This window comes from Strigops habroptila, chromosome 1 (genome assembly GCF_004027225.2).
Source record: "Strigops habroptila isolate Jane chromosome 1, bStrHab1.2.pri, whole genome shotgun sequence".
In the NCBI taxonomy this organism is placed as follows: domain Eukaryota; kingdom Metazoa; phylum Chordata; class Aves; order Psittaciformes; family Psittacidae; genus Strigops; species Strigops habroptila.
The window spans coordinates 144,670,456-144,684,112 of record NC_044277.2 but is presented as its reverse complement, the minus strand read 5'-3'; the positions used below and the strand labels follow the sequence as shown (position 1 = coordinate 144,684,112).

Genomic DNA, 13,657 nt, shown 5'->3' with positions numbered 1-13,657 from the left:
TTTGATCTGGCAAAGTAGGCTTCTTCACAAGCAGCAAGCCATTTGACAAAACCAAGCAACTAAGAGCAGCCAGCGATACCGCACCATGGGCAAATCCAGCCTGCAAGCTATTCAAGATTTGTACATTGGCTTTTCAGTATTATGAGAGTTTCTTCATATAATGCTGTTCAGGGCAGGAAAACCTGTAAAATTTTCAATGTTTTTACTGTTCAACCTGACTGTATGTATCAATGTAGCCCTTTCCTTCTCCTTTATGGCAAATGTACAATTCCCAAACGAGAACCCATCTTTCCACAAACACATAAAACCTTACTGACCAAACCACAGTCTGAACGTATGTTGTTCTCCCAAGCAAGAGCATACACAAGAGTAAGGGGAAAAAAGTCACCTCTTGCTAATATTCCTTCAGCAAAAATTTATAATCCCTTAATTTTGCCATTCAAATAACCCTGCTGCCTCCAGCCATGAAGAGCCTAGTGCCTGTGTGCTTGTTTTATTTGTTAATTTTCATTACACGTACGGCTTTAAGGCAATAAAACTGTTTATAGGATGCAACCCTCAGCAGCAGAGAAACCACATGGAATTCACAGATGTGATTACCTTCTTCCAAGTTAAAAGCATTACTTCAGAAACATCAGCATATAAAATGGGTTGAATTGCTGAGGAATGAACATACCTCGGTTTGTCCACCAGCCAACTCTCCAGACGAGCTGTTGTCAGCCTGGTTTAAACAAAGGGTTGCTTTAATTAGTGAAATATTACTAACTGACAGGGCAAATTCCAAAAATACTTCACTATAATTAGAAACCTTCCTCCTCCCCCCCCCCCCAAAAAAACAATTCTTAAATAGCATTTAACCCCTCCATGGCCGCATGGGTGTGCTCTAAGTATATCCATTTCTCTTCTGTACATCAAACAGTTAAGTAAGCAATAAAAATGGTTGCAAAGCATCTGAAAAAGCTTCTCAATGTTATTACCAGAGGATCAAAGCAACATTTCATTTCTGTTTCAGATCCCGCTGGGACTGAAGCTCTTCCAATCTAGCTCTGCATTGGCTTTAACAGGGGGAGGGGAGGCACAGAACACATAAAGGAGAGCAAAATGCCAAACAACTGTTCAAACCAGTTTTCAGTTCAGGTGAAGTTCAATCCACAGTTTATTACTATAGTGACTGTAGCTGTCACCTTCCCCTAGCTGTGATTCATTTTCCCACCTTTTCACTTTCCAGACACTCAGTTATTCTTTCACCACCTTGAGCAACCCAACAGGCCATGGTTCACCACACACCCGTGACACTCCAGCCTGTCCCCACACCAGCATGTTGTGTTTACACATGATAACAACTTGAACTCTGAAAATCCAAATCAAAATCTACTGCTGACAGACCAGGGAGTAAGGCATCAATGCTAGTGCAGATCTTTTTAAACAAAGAAATACCATTTGCAAGCAAATAAAGGGTGGAGCTTAGTATTTTTTTCCTTAGAAAAAGTGATGAAATCCTTTAAAGTTAAAGCAAACCAAACCCTGGCATTTAGGAACCTGACCTATTGTACTCTATACACTCAAGCATGACAAATGAATCTTTTCCATGCAAAACAAGCACATATACACAAGCTATTAACTGTATAATACCTGTACAACACCACACAGATGCCCTTTCTGTTCTAGCTGCTTGCATGTGCTGCATGTACAGGCAGATGCCTCCAGAACAAATGCAACCCTTTGTCATAATAACATTTTGCAGAAAATTTAAGATCTATTATTCTGCCTCCTTGGAGGAGGGTTGTGTTTAACTGTCTCGCTGTGACTGTATGTGGACTTCATAGAGCAGCCTCCACGAAGAGGAGAGAACTGCTTATAGACTTCTTGGTTTATGTGAGGTATTCCCCAAAACAAGGCTCCCTGATCTGAGATTAAGACTTCATTTGTGTAACTTGGTGTTCCAGTGACCCCAGTCCCAGGCAGGAAAGGTGATCCTGAAAAGCCATTTAAATGAACATTTCTAGCAGAACCAGACTACCAGGAATTTAGGCTTACACCTTTTAATTTAGCTCATGCCATTATTTATAGCAGCCATGATTTCCAAGCATTACAGCCAACATGTGCTTGTATAGCTTATAACCTACAGCAGTGCTTGCTTACATCATGACCTGTGCTGTGACTTCCTCTTCGCTGTTGACTGATCTACCTAAATCTAGAAGCAAATATTCCCACATAGACAGCAATATCCAATCATCCCCCAGAGTTTCTTTTAAGAAGACCTCCATGAGGTGGATGAGAAGAGTCCTTGTATGCTTTCTTTAGGACCCCAAAGCAGGCAGAGTGAGCCACCAACTAGAAAAGCAGAGAGATAAGGGAATAATAGAATCATAGAATGGTTTGGGTTGGAAAAGACCTTCAGATCATCTAATTCCAACCCCCGCCATGGATAGGGAAAATCACAGAGTCATAGTGAAGTGTTGAATCTAATAAAAACTGAGGACAGACTGCAATTATTCATCCAGACCCCTTGGTCAATCACATTTATGAGCAAAATCCTGTAAAACCTCAAAATAATGACAGAGGACTACAACACTCCAAGCCAAAGCAAGCCCCTAAAATACTTAAATGTAGACACATAAGCAACACAGGGAAAAAATCCACTAATTAAATACTGTAAGCCTATGCTAGGACTCAGTGGCTTTTACATGCTGCTGTTTTCTATCTTAAGGAATAAAATCTTCACTCGTGGTCACAGAACTGAAGAAGTTCCAAATGACACATGCACACACACAGACCTTTCCAAAGCATCTTCTGGGGTGGGGGAGGAGGTAGGAGATCAAATCTCTCTGCAACCTGATCAGTGCTATCTTACCTGAAGGATAAGCACCCAGGCAGAATCCTGATAAAATCCAGCATGAAGAAAATCCTTCTACTTTCGGAAAGTCTTGACTTAAAACTCGAGAGGAGGCAGGGCAATGCGAGTTCAACAGAACACAAGTTTAACAATCCCGAAGAAGTTTGGTTGAGAAACACAGCATATGTGGATCATCAAACCCTTGTCTACTTTCAAGTCACTTAAATATACATTAATCATTCCTACTTGTATTTAAGATGCCTGAAGTTGAAATAAAGAAGAAAATCTGATGAGGAGAACATTTAACTCTTACGGATTACCGATGAAGAAAACTTTAGTCCTAAACCCACTGAAGTTTCTCCATAGTATCCATGTCCCACAGGCATCCACCCCGTTATATCCTGAGGCACAGGGAAGGCTGAGAGCACTACTGAGCAATTTTACTTCCCCATCCTGAAGAATACATGGTGTTCTGGATGCAAACACAGATCGGTGGCGATTTTTTCAGGAATCATAGCTCAAATAAGAGATGTGCACAGCCCTGCTTCCCATCTATGTTTTTCTTGCATTCCCTCTATCTAGTCTGGAGCTCCAGCTCAGCAGACAGAGAAATGTCTTCCTGCAGGCAAGAATGAACAATCTCTCCCCAATTACAGAGCCATGTGTGGGCTATGAGCAATTTTCCAAACATAAAAGGAAGAAGGGAATTTGCTATCCATATATTAACAAGCTAAAACAAGCCAACCTGCAGATGGAAAGGATCAAAGTGTCTGTCTGAGTCACCTCAAAATTAATCCCCTCCAGGAATGCTCACCACCTCCCCCCCACCACACACACACTCTGTGTCCCCCCAGTCCCTCCCAGAGCAAAAAGTCAAGCTCAAAGAATGCATCTTGCTCTTTCAGATTAATATGATACTCTCCAGAATACACACACCCTCCTTTTCTCTTTGAAACACTATGTTCTCCTCCCTCCCCCCTCAGACATGCACATGCAGACAGCTGAGAGATGATTTTATCCCCAATGTCTATCAAACATTATAATATGGTTCATCAGAAACATTCTGCAGGTTCAGGATGGAAACAGCACCTGCATCGCACAGAGATATGAGTGCCCTTTCCAACTGCTAAAACAGCAATAGTTATCATCTGTAATACACATTCTTTGAAGTAAATTAACTTTATAAACAGGAAAAAGTGAATGTGAGAAGCTAAAGATATTAGGAAAAGCCAATAGATGCATTATGTCAAGTAGTTCTTCAAGTATTTTCAGGATACTATACACATTTGAGCTGCTACTGCTCAACTGTATTTTACATAATACCTTAGTTAGATGTCAAAGGGATATCTGTGATGTCAAACTCTTCAGAGTCTCTCCTAGGTAATCTGAAAACTACCACAATCTGAAGAGGGCCTGAAAAGAGATTCTTGTTCTGCTAAACTATGGACAGAAAAAAGCTACATTCTTCCCAAAAAAAAGCCTAAAGCAGCTTAATGTTAGCATAAATGGCCCAGTTTCACTCCTGCAGAAGCATCAAAATCCCATTTTTCACAACAAGTTTTAGAAACAGGTATCCTAGTAGCTGATGGGATTAGTAAAAGCTACAGGAATAACATGAATCCAGCCAGTTCTCACGACATCAGAACACTGGCCAGATTAAGGAGGCAATGCTACTGCAAGCTTACAAGCAAATCTATCCTGTTATCACCCACATGACATCCATCAGCTCCACTATACCAAAAAGTGTGTAACTTTGGGAACTGCCACATGCAGCACGATGTGGCTGCAACAGCAGTTGCTCCAACAACTCATGAAGCAACACAAGTCGTGCCAGGCAGTGTTAACAGTAAGGAAGTGACGGACCGAGAACAGGGGCTTTACTTTCAAATTCCACCTGCTAAATCCATCCTTGAGCTTTGAAGTTCTCTCATTTCATTACCACTCACAAGTTTGCCACTGCCTCCTTTGTAGTGAAGATATACACAAAATCAGACAGCAGGGAGCTAAGACACAAACCATTTCAGCTACATTTGGATCTTGGAAATGTCAAAAGCTCCCTGCCTTCACCACAGACCTCTGGTGAACATCAACAAACGGGTTAGTTTTTCCATGCAGCCATGCACCATCTCTAAAATGGAGATACTAGGGGTTTGTAAGATTGGGGTGACATGCAGCTGAGTAGCCATCCAGATACCACAGTAATACATAAGGTAAGAGATGGGAAGGAAGTCTAACATATTTGTGTGTGAACATACTTGGTATGTCGGTGGTAACCCAGTTTCACTGCAGTTATAAAAGCTAGGAATAAAGGAAGAGGTACTTAGAGTACTGGTTTCTAAAGCTTCATCATGTTTTTTAGAGGCACTGCTGTGTATACAAACACCAGACTTAACTGAAGTAAAGGTTTGGGGTTTTCTTCAGTGAGCTAGTACATTTCTCTTCCCCCTTAAGACATTTGGTTAGGAAGTAAATTTATATACAACTATTCACGTTTAATCAATAATCTTGTTGCTACAACATAGGTACCTAACGGAATACAGCACACCCTAAAACAAATTGTTCATTAACAGATAATGAAAAGAAAGACAAAGAGCATCTTCAAGTACTTTACCACTTGGTGTAGACCTTGCAGCCAAATAGCGTTGTTATTCTCCAGAGCATCTTGCTGAAGACTGTATGTGAAAAGTTCATCTGTCATTGCTCCTCCCCAATTTATTCATTACAAATACATCACCCTAAAAATTAAATCTTGATTCCTAACAAGAGACACATAACTAAAAGAGCCAAAGCATAATCAAGAAACACTCTTTTTACTCCTGAAGTACAGAACAGTCTGTGTTAAACTACACATAACTCAGGTCTGCAAATTCGTAATCTCTAACAACACAAAGGCTTTACAACAGCACATGTAGACTCTGTGGTCCCAAAGCCATCTCAACTGTCGCATCTCCCAGGAACTCTACATTCAAAGACCAATGCAGGTTGAAAATATCACCCCAGAAATGTTCTTTCTTTTCTTCTCTAGGCCCTTTCCTTCTGCCTTTTCATCTTCCCTCTGCTTTCCCACTAACCACCTTTCCCAAATACCTATTCTCTTGCTGAATGCTGCTCAGTCATAATGATGACAGCTAGGAAATGTTCTGTGCCTCTAGGCAACATGGCTGAACCTGTGAAACCCTCAGGATGTGTTTCTGCAACCTCAGTCATGTGAATTCCTGCTCTTCACAATCATTATGTTTCTTCATTAATCAATAGGTCCAGCTACACCTGAAATACTTCCATTATATCACCCATACGACACTGAAGTTACGCTCAATCTTCACGTGAGCATGTTTCTTCCAGAAAGTTCACAAGAACGTCGGTTCTGAATACAGTAAACCAAAGTTACTTACTGAAACTCCCAAATCTATCAGCACATACAGCAAATTTCACAGCCCTGGTAAATAAAACTGGTACCCAGTTTGGTGTCATTGGTGGCAAGAAATAAAGGGAGCAAGCTCACCGCTCTTCTGAGAGCTGTCAAAAGATGGTTAATGATTCACGGGAAAGCCTTCATTTGCTCTGCACATATGCTTCATTTTCCTCACCAAGTACAACAAAGTGGAAAATTCTGTCTGCTTGAACACTTCTATTTTGAAATGTTTTTCCCTTCTCAGCTCTACAGTCTTCAGAGCACTTTATTCATTAGGTAACAACTACAAATAGCTGTAAGAGCACCCACATGGGTAAGCCAAAGTAAGCAAACTGAACCACCCAAAACCCTTCAGATAGGCAATGCTCCTTCTACAAGCAAACACTAAAAGAAGTATCCATTTCCTAAAAAGACTTGAAGGAGAAAGATCATTTCAGGACGCTCAGGAAAGGAATGACACTCACAATACTCGGAATGAAAGCAGAGGAACACGACTCAAAGCTCAGAAGTGCCATCAGGAATAAGAAGCCATTTTCTCACTGGCAAGGGTCTGGTTCTCAAGGACGTCCAGTTTCAGCTCTTCCTAAACTCCAAGCTTAAAAGCAACCATGAGGGCTTTCTGCCCATTTGGAGCTTGCTCACCCCATTAGCAGAACTGCCTCCCAGCAGGCAAAGCCCTTCCCTCTTCTCCCACAGCAGCACCACCACTGCCCTGCTCTATGCACGATGCACAATTCCACCTGGTTAAGCAACAACAGGCATCACCATGCACATGATACCTGAGAACCTGAAGCTGCTTTGCAAGAGGCAGGAACAATTATTGCCTCCAAAAAGAACAGAAAGTGAAGCTAAATGTCAAACTGTCTCCCTGTATGTGCATCACTTTACGTTTGAAGCTTTATTACTGATGACAATATCAGCATGAACCAGTGACACAGAGAACACTGTAACAGTGAAATCTGCTTTGCTTGAATTTTGGTCCTGTGCTCCAAGCACTGGTCACCATATTCTTCAAAAACAAATAAAACCCATTCCAAGAATCTATTAAAATGAGGAAAAGCCATTACATTTCATACCCATTCAGCCTACCCATGTTTTCTATTGAGCAGAATAACTGTATTGTCATAAAATCTCACACCTGTAAGGAACACAGTTAGTTTCACTTGAAAGCACACAGATAAGGCACTAACCAGCTCAATCGGGTGTTTGTATGAAGGGCTAATGCACTAAATTAGGGATGACAAAGGTGCTTTCCCTCCTCACATAAGCACAAGCCGTTAATAAACAATTCTCAAAGATGCTTCTGATTATTTATCGGTTCCTTCTGGCAATGCATTTCTTTAACCACATGATCACTGACTATTTTGATACTGTTATCTTCTACTTGACTATGAATCAATGCCTCTGGTTTTCCCCAGAAGTGCTGTTCTGTACTTGCAGATTCAAGACGTCACAGCTGAACACAGCCACTCTTTCCCAATGAGCTCATACATTATCTTCCTTGGTGAGCAGCACACTCTCTCCTGCAAGCCATAACCAAAGCTGGGGTGCCTCATGACCTAGTCTTTAGTCTTCAGGGAAGGTCAGCTTGTTGACATACTTCATGCCCCTAAAGTACAAAAAGAACAGCTATCACCTCTTCAGGACAGAATAAGCATCCACATTGCAAAATAAAACTGTGAGAAGCAGCATGCATGGACACAGGAAACAGCCAACGTGTTTCAGTGACACAGAAAGAAAAAGTTAGAAAACCCCCATGGCAGGGGGTTGGAACAGGATGATCTTAAGGTCCTTTCCAACCCAAACCAGTCTGGGATTATATAAAAGTATATTCACAGCAAAAGCCAAAATATTTTTGGCATGCTACTCTTGGGCTTGCGGGGGGATGGAGTTCTAGCTGGCTTCTGGCACAACTCCTCTAGAGATTAGTTTCACTAGAGAGAACTACAAATCCCATGATGCACTTCATCAACATTAATTATAAAACTTGTACTTCAGGAAATCCACTACTTGGAGGAAAAAAGTCCAGCACTTACAAAGAGAGGGGGAAAAAAACAACTACCAAAAAAATCCCAAATGAGACATATCCCTATGAAGCAGCACAGAAGTAAAAGCAAAGTATTAGATTGAAACTGCAAACATTCTAAGCCTCAAAAGGTAAGAACAATATGGAAGAAAATTAATTTCCAGCCAGAATTGAATCTATTTCTTCTCCTGGCCCATAATTAAGCATCTTGAAACACATACGTAATTTAATAAGGGCAGACAAATCTTGAACTAAGATTCAAGCCTATACACTTAAGAATGCTTTTGTACAGCAGACAACAAAAGGAGTGGCAGGATAGCTCCAAAATATAAGTAACCATGGTATATGAAACAGGAAGAAATAAGACAAGTAAAGGAATACTGACATCCATAAAAATACTGCAGAACATGAAAAGCTCTCCAGATACTGCAGAACAGCTGGATTTAAGCTGCAGCAAGGCCGCTGCTGAGTATCTGCCAAAAGGGAACACCTGCAAGGTTACAAAAGCACAGAACATGGAACTCTTTCCTTGAAAACAACTAGAGTTATTGTCAGTCACCTCTTTGCAGAGTCTTAACTTATGACAAGTAAATATCAGCAAGTATCATACACATTATTTATATTTTAGTTACAGATGCACTTCTAAAACAGGTGTATTGCTGGTGTTTGAAATACACAGTTTTGCTTCCATAGAATCCTAGAATGGTTTGAGTTGGAAGGGATCTTAAAGATCATTTAGATCCAACTCCCCTGGGGCCTTGAACACTGCCAGGGATGGGGCAGCCACAGCTTCTCTGGGCACCCTGTGCCAGCGCCTCAGCACCCTCACAGGGAAGAACTTCTGCCTAAGAGCTCATCTCAATCTCCCCTCTGGCAGGTTAAAGCCATTCCCCTTGGCCTGTCCCTACAGGCCCTTGTCCAAAGCCCCTCTCCAGGTTTCCTGTAGCCCCTTTAGGCACTAGAGCTGCTCTAAGGTCTCCCCTTCAGGAGCCTTCTCTTCTCCAGGCTGCCCCAGCCCAGCTCTCTCAGCCTGGCTCCAGAGCAGAGCTGCTCCAGCCCTCGCAGCAGCTCCATAGGTGGCCTCCTCTGGACTCGCTCCAGCAGCTCCACGTCCCTCTTAAGTTGTTGCCCCAGAGCTGGAGCAGGACTGCAGGGGGGGCTCCCCAGAGCGCAGCAGAGGGGGAGAATCCCCTCCCTGACCTGCTGCTCACGCTCTGGGGGTGCAGCCCAGCACACGGGCGGTTCTGGGCTCAAGCACACACTGAAGCTGGGTCATGGGGAGCTTCTCGTCACCCAACACTCCCAAGTCCCTCTCCCCAGCCTGTGTTTGTGCCTGGGATTGCCCCAGCCCAGGGGCAGGACCTTGCAGTTGGCACTGTTGAACTTCATCAGGTTTGCATGGTTCCACTGCTCGAGCCTGTTCTACTCCCTCTGGATCCCATCCCTTCCCTGCAGCATGCCGACTGCACCACACAGCTCAGTGTCATCAGCAACTTGCTGAGGGTGCTCGATCCCACTGTCCATGTCAGTGACATTTACATTAAAGAGGGCCAGTCCCGATCCCAACCCCTGAGGAACACCAGCCACCACTGATGTCCACTTGGACACTGAGCTGTTGACCACAATTCTGAGTGCAACCATCCAGCCAATTCCTTATCCACCAAGTAGTCCATCCATCAAATCCGTGCCTCTCCAGTTTAGAGACAAGGATGTCATGTGGGAGTGTCAAAGGCTTTGCACAAGTACAGGTTGATGATGTCAGCTGCTCTTCCCTTACCCACCAACGCTGCAGCCCCATCACAAAAGGCCACCAGATTTGTTAGGTACGATTTTCCCTTAGCGAAGTCATGTCGGCTGGCACCAATCAGCCCCTTATTGTCCATGTGCCTTAGCAGAGTTTCCAGGAGGATCTGCTCCATGCTTTTGCTGGGCACTACAGTGAGACTGACCAGCCTGTAGTTCCCTCGGTCTTCCTCTTTTCCAGTCAGAGGGAATTTACCAGACTGCCACAACTTCTCAAATATGATGGATAGTGGATCAGCCATTTCACCTGCCAGTTCCTTCAGGACCCACGGATGCATCCCATCAAGTCTCACAGACTTGTGCACCTTCAGATTCCTTAGGTGGTCTCGAACCTGATCTTCTCCTACAGCAGGTTCTTCATTCTCCCAGTCCCAAAGACAGTCCCTGCCGTTGCCTTCTGTGACTTGGGCAGCGTGGCTGGAGCTCCTGCCAGTGAAGACTGAGGCAAAAAAGCCATTGAGTGCCTCGGTTTTCTCCATGTCCTGGGCAACCAGGTCTAACACTTCCTTCTGGATGGGGCCCATATTTTCCCTTGTCTTCCTTTTATCCCCAATGTACCTATAGAAGTTCTTCTTGTTGCCCTTAATGTCCCTGGCCAGACTGAGTTCTGTCAGGGCTTTAGCTTTCCCAATCTGATCCCTGACTTCTCAATATTCCTCCCAGGCTACCTGCCCTTGCTTCCACCCTCTGTAGGCCTCCTTTTTATGCTGGAGTTTGCTTGGGAGCTCCTTGTTCATCTACACAGGCCTCCCAGATTTCTTGCCTGACATCCTCTTTGTCAGGATGCATTCCTTCTGAGCCTGGAGGTGATCCCTGAATATTCACCAGCTTTCTTGGGCCCCTCTTCCCTCCATGGCTTTACTCCATGATACTCCACCAAGCAGATCCCTCGAGAGGTCAAAGCCGACTCTCCCGAAGTCCAGAGTAGCGAGCTCTCTGCACACCCTCCTTGCCACCCTAAGGATCTCAAACTCCATCATTCTGTGGCAGCCACGGCTGCCCTCAAGCTTCACATTCCCCACCAGCCCCTCCCTGTTGGTGAGGACAAGGTCCAGCAGAGCCCGTCTCCTTATTAGTTCCTCTATTGCTTGGAGAAGGAAGTTACTGTCAACTCATTCCAGGAACCTCCTGGATTGCCTGTGTTCTGCTGTGTTGTCCCTCTGACAGATATCAGGATGGTTGAAGCCCCACCACAAGGATCAGGGCTTGTGAACACGAGACTGCACCTGTCTCATGCACTTGGTCATCCTGGTCGGGTGGCCTGTAGCAGACCCTCACTGTAACGTCCCCTGTCCCTGCCCTCCCTTTAATCCTGACCCATAAGCTCTCAGTCAGCTCCTCATCCATCCCCAGGCAGAGCTCTGTGCACTCCAGCTGGTCACTGACATAGAGGGTGACATCCCATCCTCTTCTCCCTGGCCTGTCCTTAAGGAACAGCCTGTGTCCTTCCATTCCGGCACTCCAGTCAGAGGCGGAGTCCCACCACATCTCCTTGATGCCAATGAGGTCGCAGCCCTTCAGGCATGCACAGCCTCTAACCCCTCTTGCTTGTTCCCCATGCTACAGGCATTGGCATAGAGGCATTTCAGTTGGGCCCCAATGATGCTGGCTTATCAGCTGAACTACAATCAAAGAGCAAGAGCAGCTAAGAGAGAACAGCTTTAAAGCTCAAAAAAAATCCAGTATTTGTACTAGACAGGAGAAAGCAGGGAGGAACTTTAAGAAATGGGTAATAACAATCGCTACTGAAATCTACTTCTAAAAATTTATTACTTAAAATCCAGTCTACTACCCAACACATCCTTCCTCTCCCAGAGTATCATCTTAAACACCCTCATCTATTCAAACTGTCCCTATGCCAGGTTTCCCAGAAGCTGCAGTGATAGGGCATAAATTGTACTTGACTTTTCATCTTCCAAATCAAATCCATCTTCACTGAAAATAAAAGTAATTCTGAAGGCTGAGAGCTGCTAGACTAAGTGAATGGCTGTGAAAAAGATAGCACACCTTAGGAAAGGCTTATTTTTTAATTAGTGAGATACCTTGTGTTCATAAGGAAGTGTTTTCAGAGGTTTCTCAAACACAAATTAAGTTGATTACACACTAAAATCAACAGCAATGAGTTTAATCATAGACCTCACCAGGTTCCAGGCTCTCACTCCCTGACCACAGCAACAGGCTGTGTGTTTATGAACTGCAACCAGATAACAACTCATGCATCAAACCCAACGGGAACAGTTGGTTACTGAAATCCAGGCTGCTGAAGTTTCTTCATGTATATGTAATTAAAAAAAAAGGCAAGTTACCCATAACCTGGCAAAAGTACAACGTCAACAATTCATTAAAAATCACATTTGGATTGCAAACACTATAGAAAGGCTCAGATAGCCCAGGTAAACAAACCCTGACACATGTGTTCAGGAAATCACATGTTCCCAGACCTACGAGCACACAATACCTACAAAGATATTTTTTGCTCTCATAGTTACTATTTTCAGGACAGTGCCCGCTAGCAAAGGAGCCTGTGACAAGCCATTATCACCTAGCAATCATTAAAACCAGACAAAACAAAAGCTTGGATGCACACAAGTTGTGTTTCCATGACTAATTCCTTTACAACGTGGGAAAAACTCATGTAAGGCTGTGGAATACAGATCATGTCTCTTCACTAGCCCTGGAAGGGAAGGAAACAAGGATACCCACGATGTGGTGCAGAGCCTAATACTGCTAGAGCTACACGTTACAAACCACCTCACCTCCAGAGGAAACCTCAAATGGAGTAATCCATCAGCTTGCAAACAGCCAGGAATGCTTGAGCTGTGCCTGGCCAGAGGACCTCTCAGTCTCTCCTGGTAAAGCAATTCCACCTCATCCTAAGGCACCGAAGCAGGAAGGGGAGAGTCTGCACAGCACACGAAGAAGGAAGACCATAGGACCTTCACTCCAGTACCCTCTCTTGTGATGCAGATAGCTCAGGTTCGAGCTTCTGCTCTCCTCTGCTTCTACATTGCAGATGAGCAGCCCAAACACAGTGCTACTGTACCTGCCTCCGTGAATACTGGATTATTCACTACAGTGATCTAGTCTCAGATCCCAAAACCAACTATCTATCTTCCCCTCCCTTCTTCCCAGTGGGATGCCCTCAATTCTCCCACTCTTCCAACTCCCAACTTTTCTGCTCGATAGCAACAAGTCACCTCCAGTGGCCACTACAAACCCAGCTGCTGCCCTGGAACAGGAGAACTGATGCCAGCCAGCACAGAGGACTGAGCTACTGACACTGCAGCACCAGAGGACAGAAGGAAGAGCAAGAGGACAAAGCCCCTTCTGCAAGGACAAGCCACAGCAGCAACCTGACACTGACCAGCAGCAGGCTACAAGGAGGTGCACACAGCTTCTGGGCCCTCCTCATCCCCTCCAGAGAAAAGGCGGCAAGTCAGATGGAAGCATCCCCCGGGCCACTTCCAACTGCAGCCACCTGCTGAATCACTAAAACAGAGATACAAAAACCTGAGGGTAGGGTTAAAAAGCCTCCAAATTTATTACTTGGGATGCATATGGGTGATTAGGACAGAGAAGT

The 13,657-nt window shown here is 44.2% G+C and overlaps 1 protein-coding gene across 5 annotated transcripts in view; it reads right to left on the bottom strand.

Annotated features, from left to right (window-relative positions):
- TNS3 (tensin 3) overlaps nt 1-13,657 on the bottom strand; it is a 198,625-nt gene that overhangs the window by 146,605 nt on the left and 38,363 nt on the right. For 4 of the 5 annotated variants that reach the window (XM_030487554.1, XM_030487525.1, XM_030487545.1 and 1 more), the window contains one exon: nt 677-721. Coding sequence is in view for 1 of the 5 variants with exons in the window: in XM_030487525.1 (XP_030343385.1) it covers nt 677-721 (45 nt within the window). In the remaining 4 variants the exon portion in view is untranslated. Of the gene's footprint in view, nt 1-676; nt 722-2,854; nt 2,872-13,657 lie in introns of those variants that run through there. The other variant, XM_030487564.1, reaches the window with a different exon arrangement.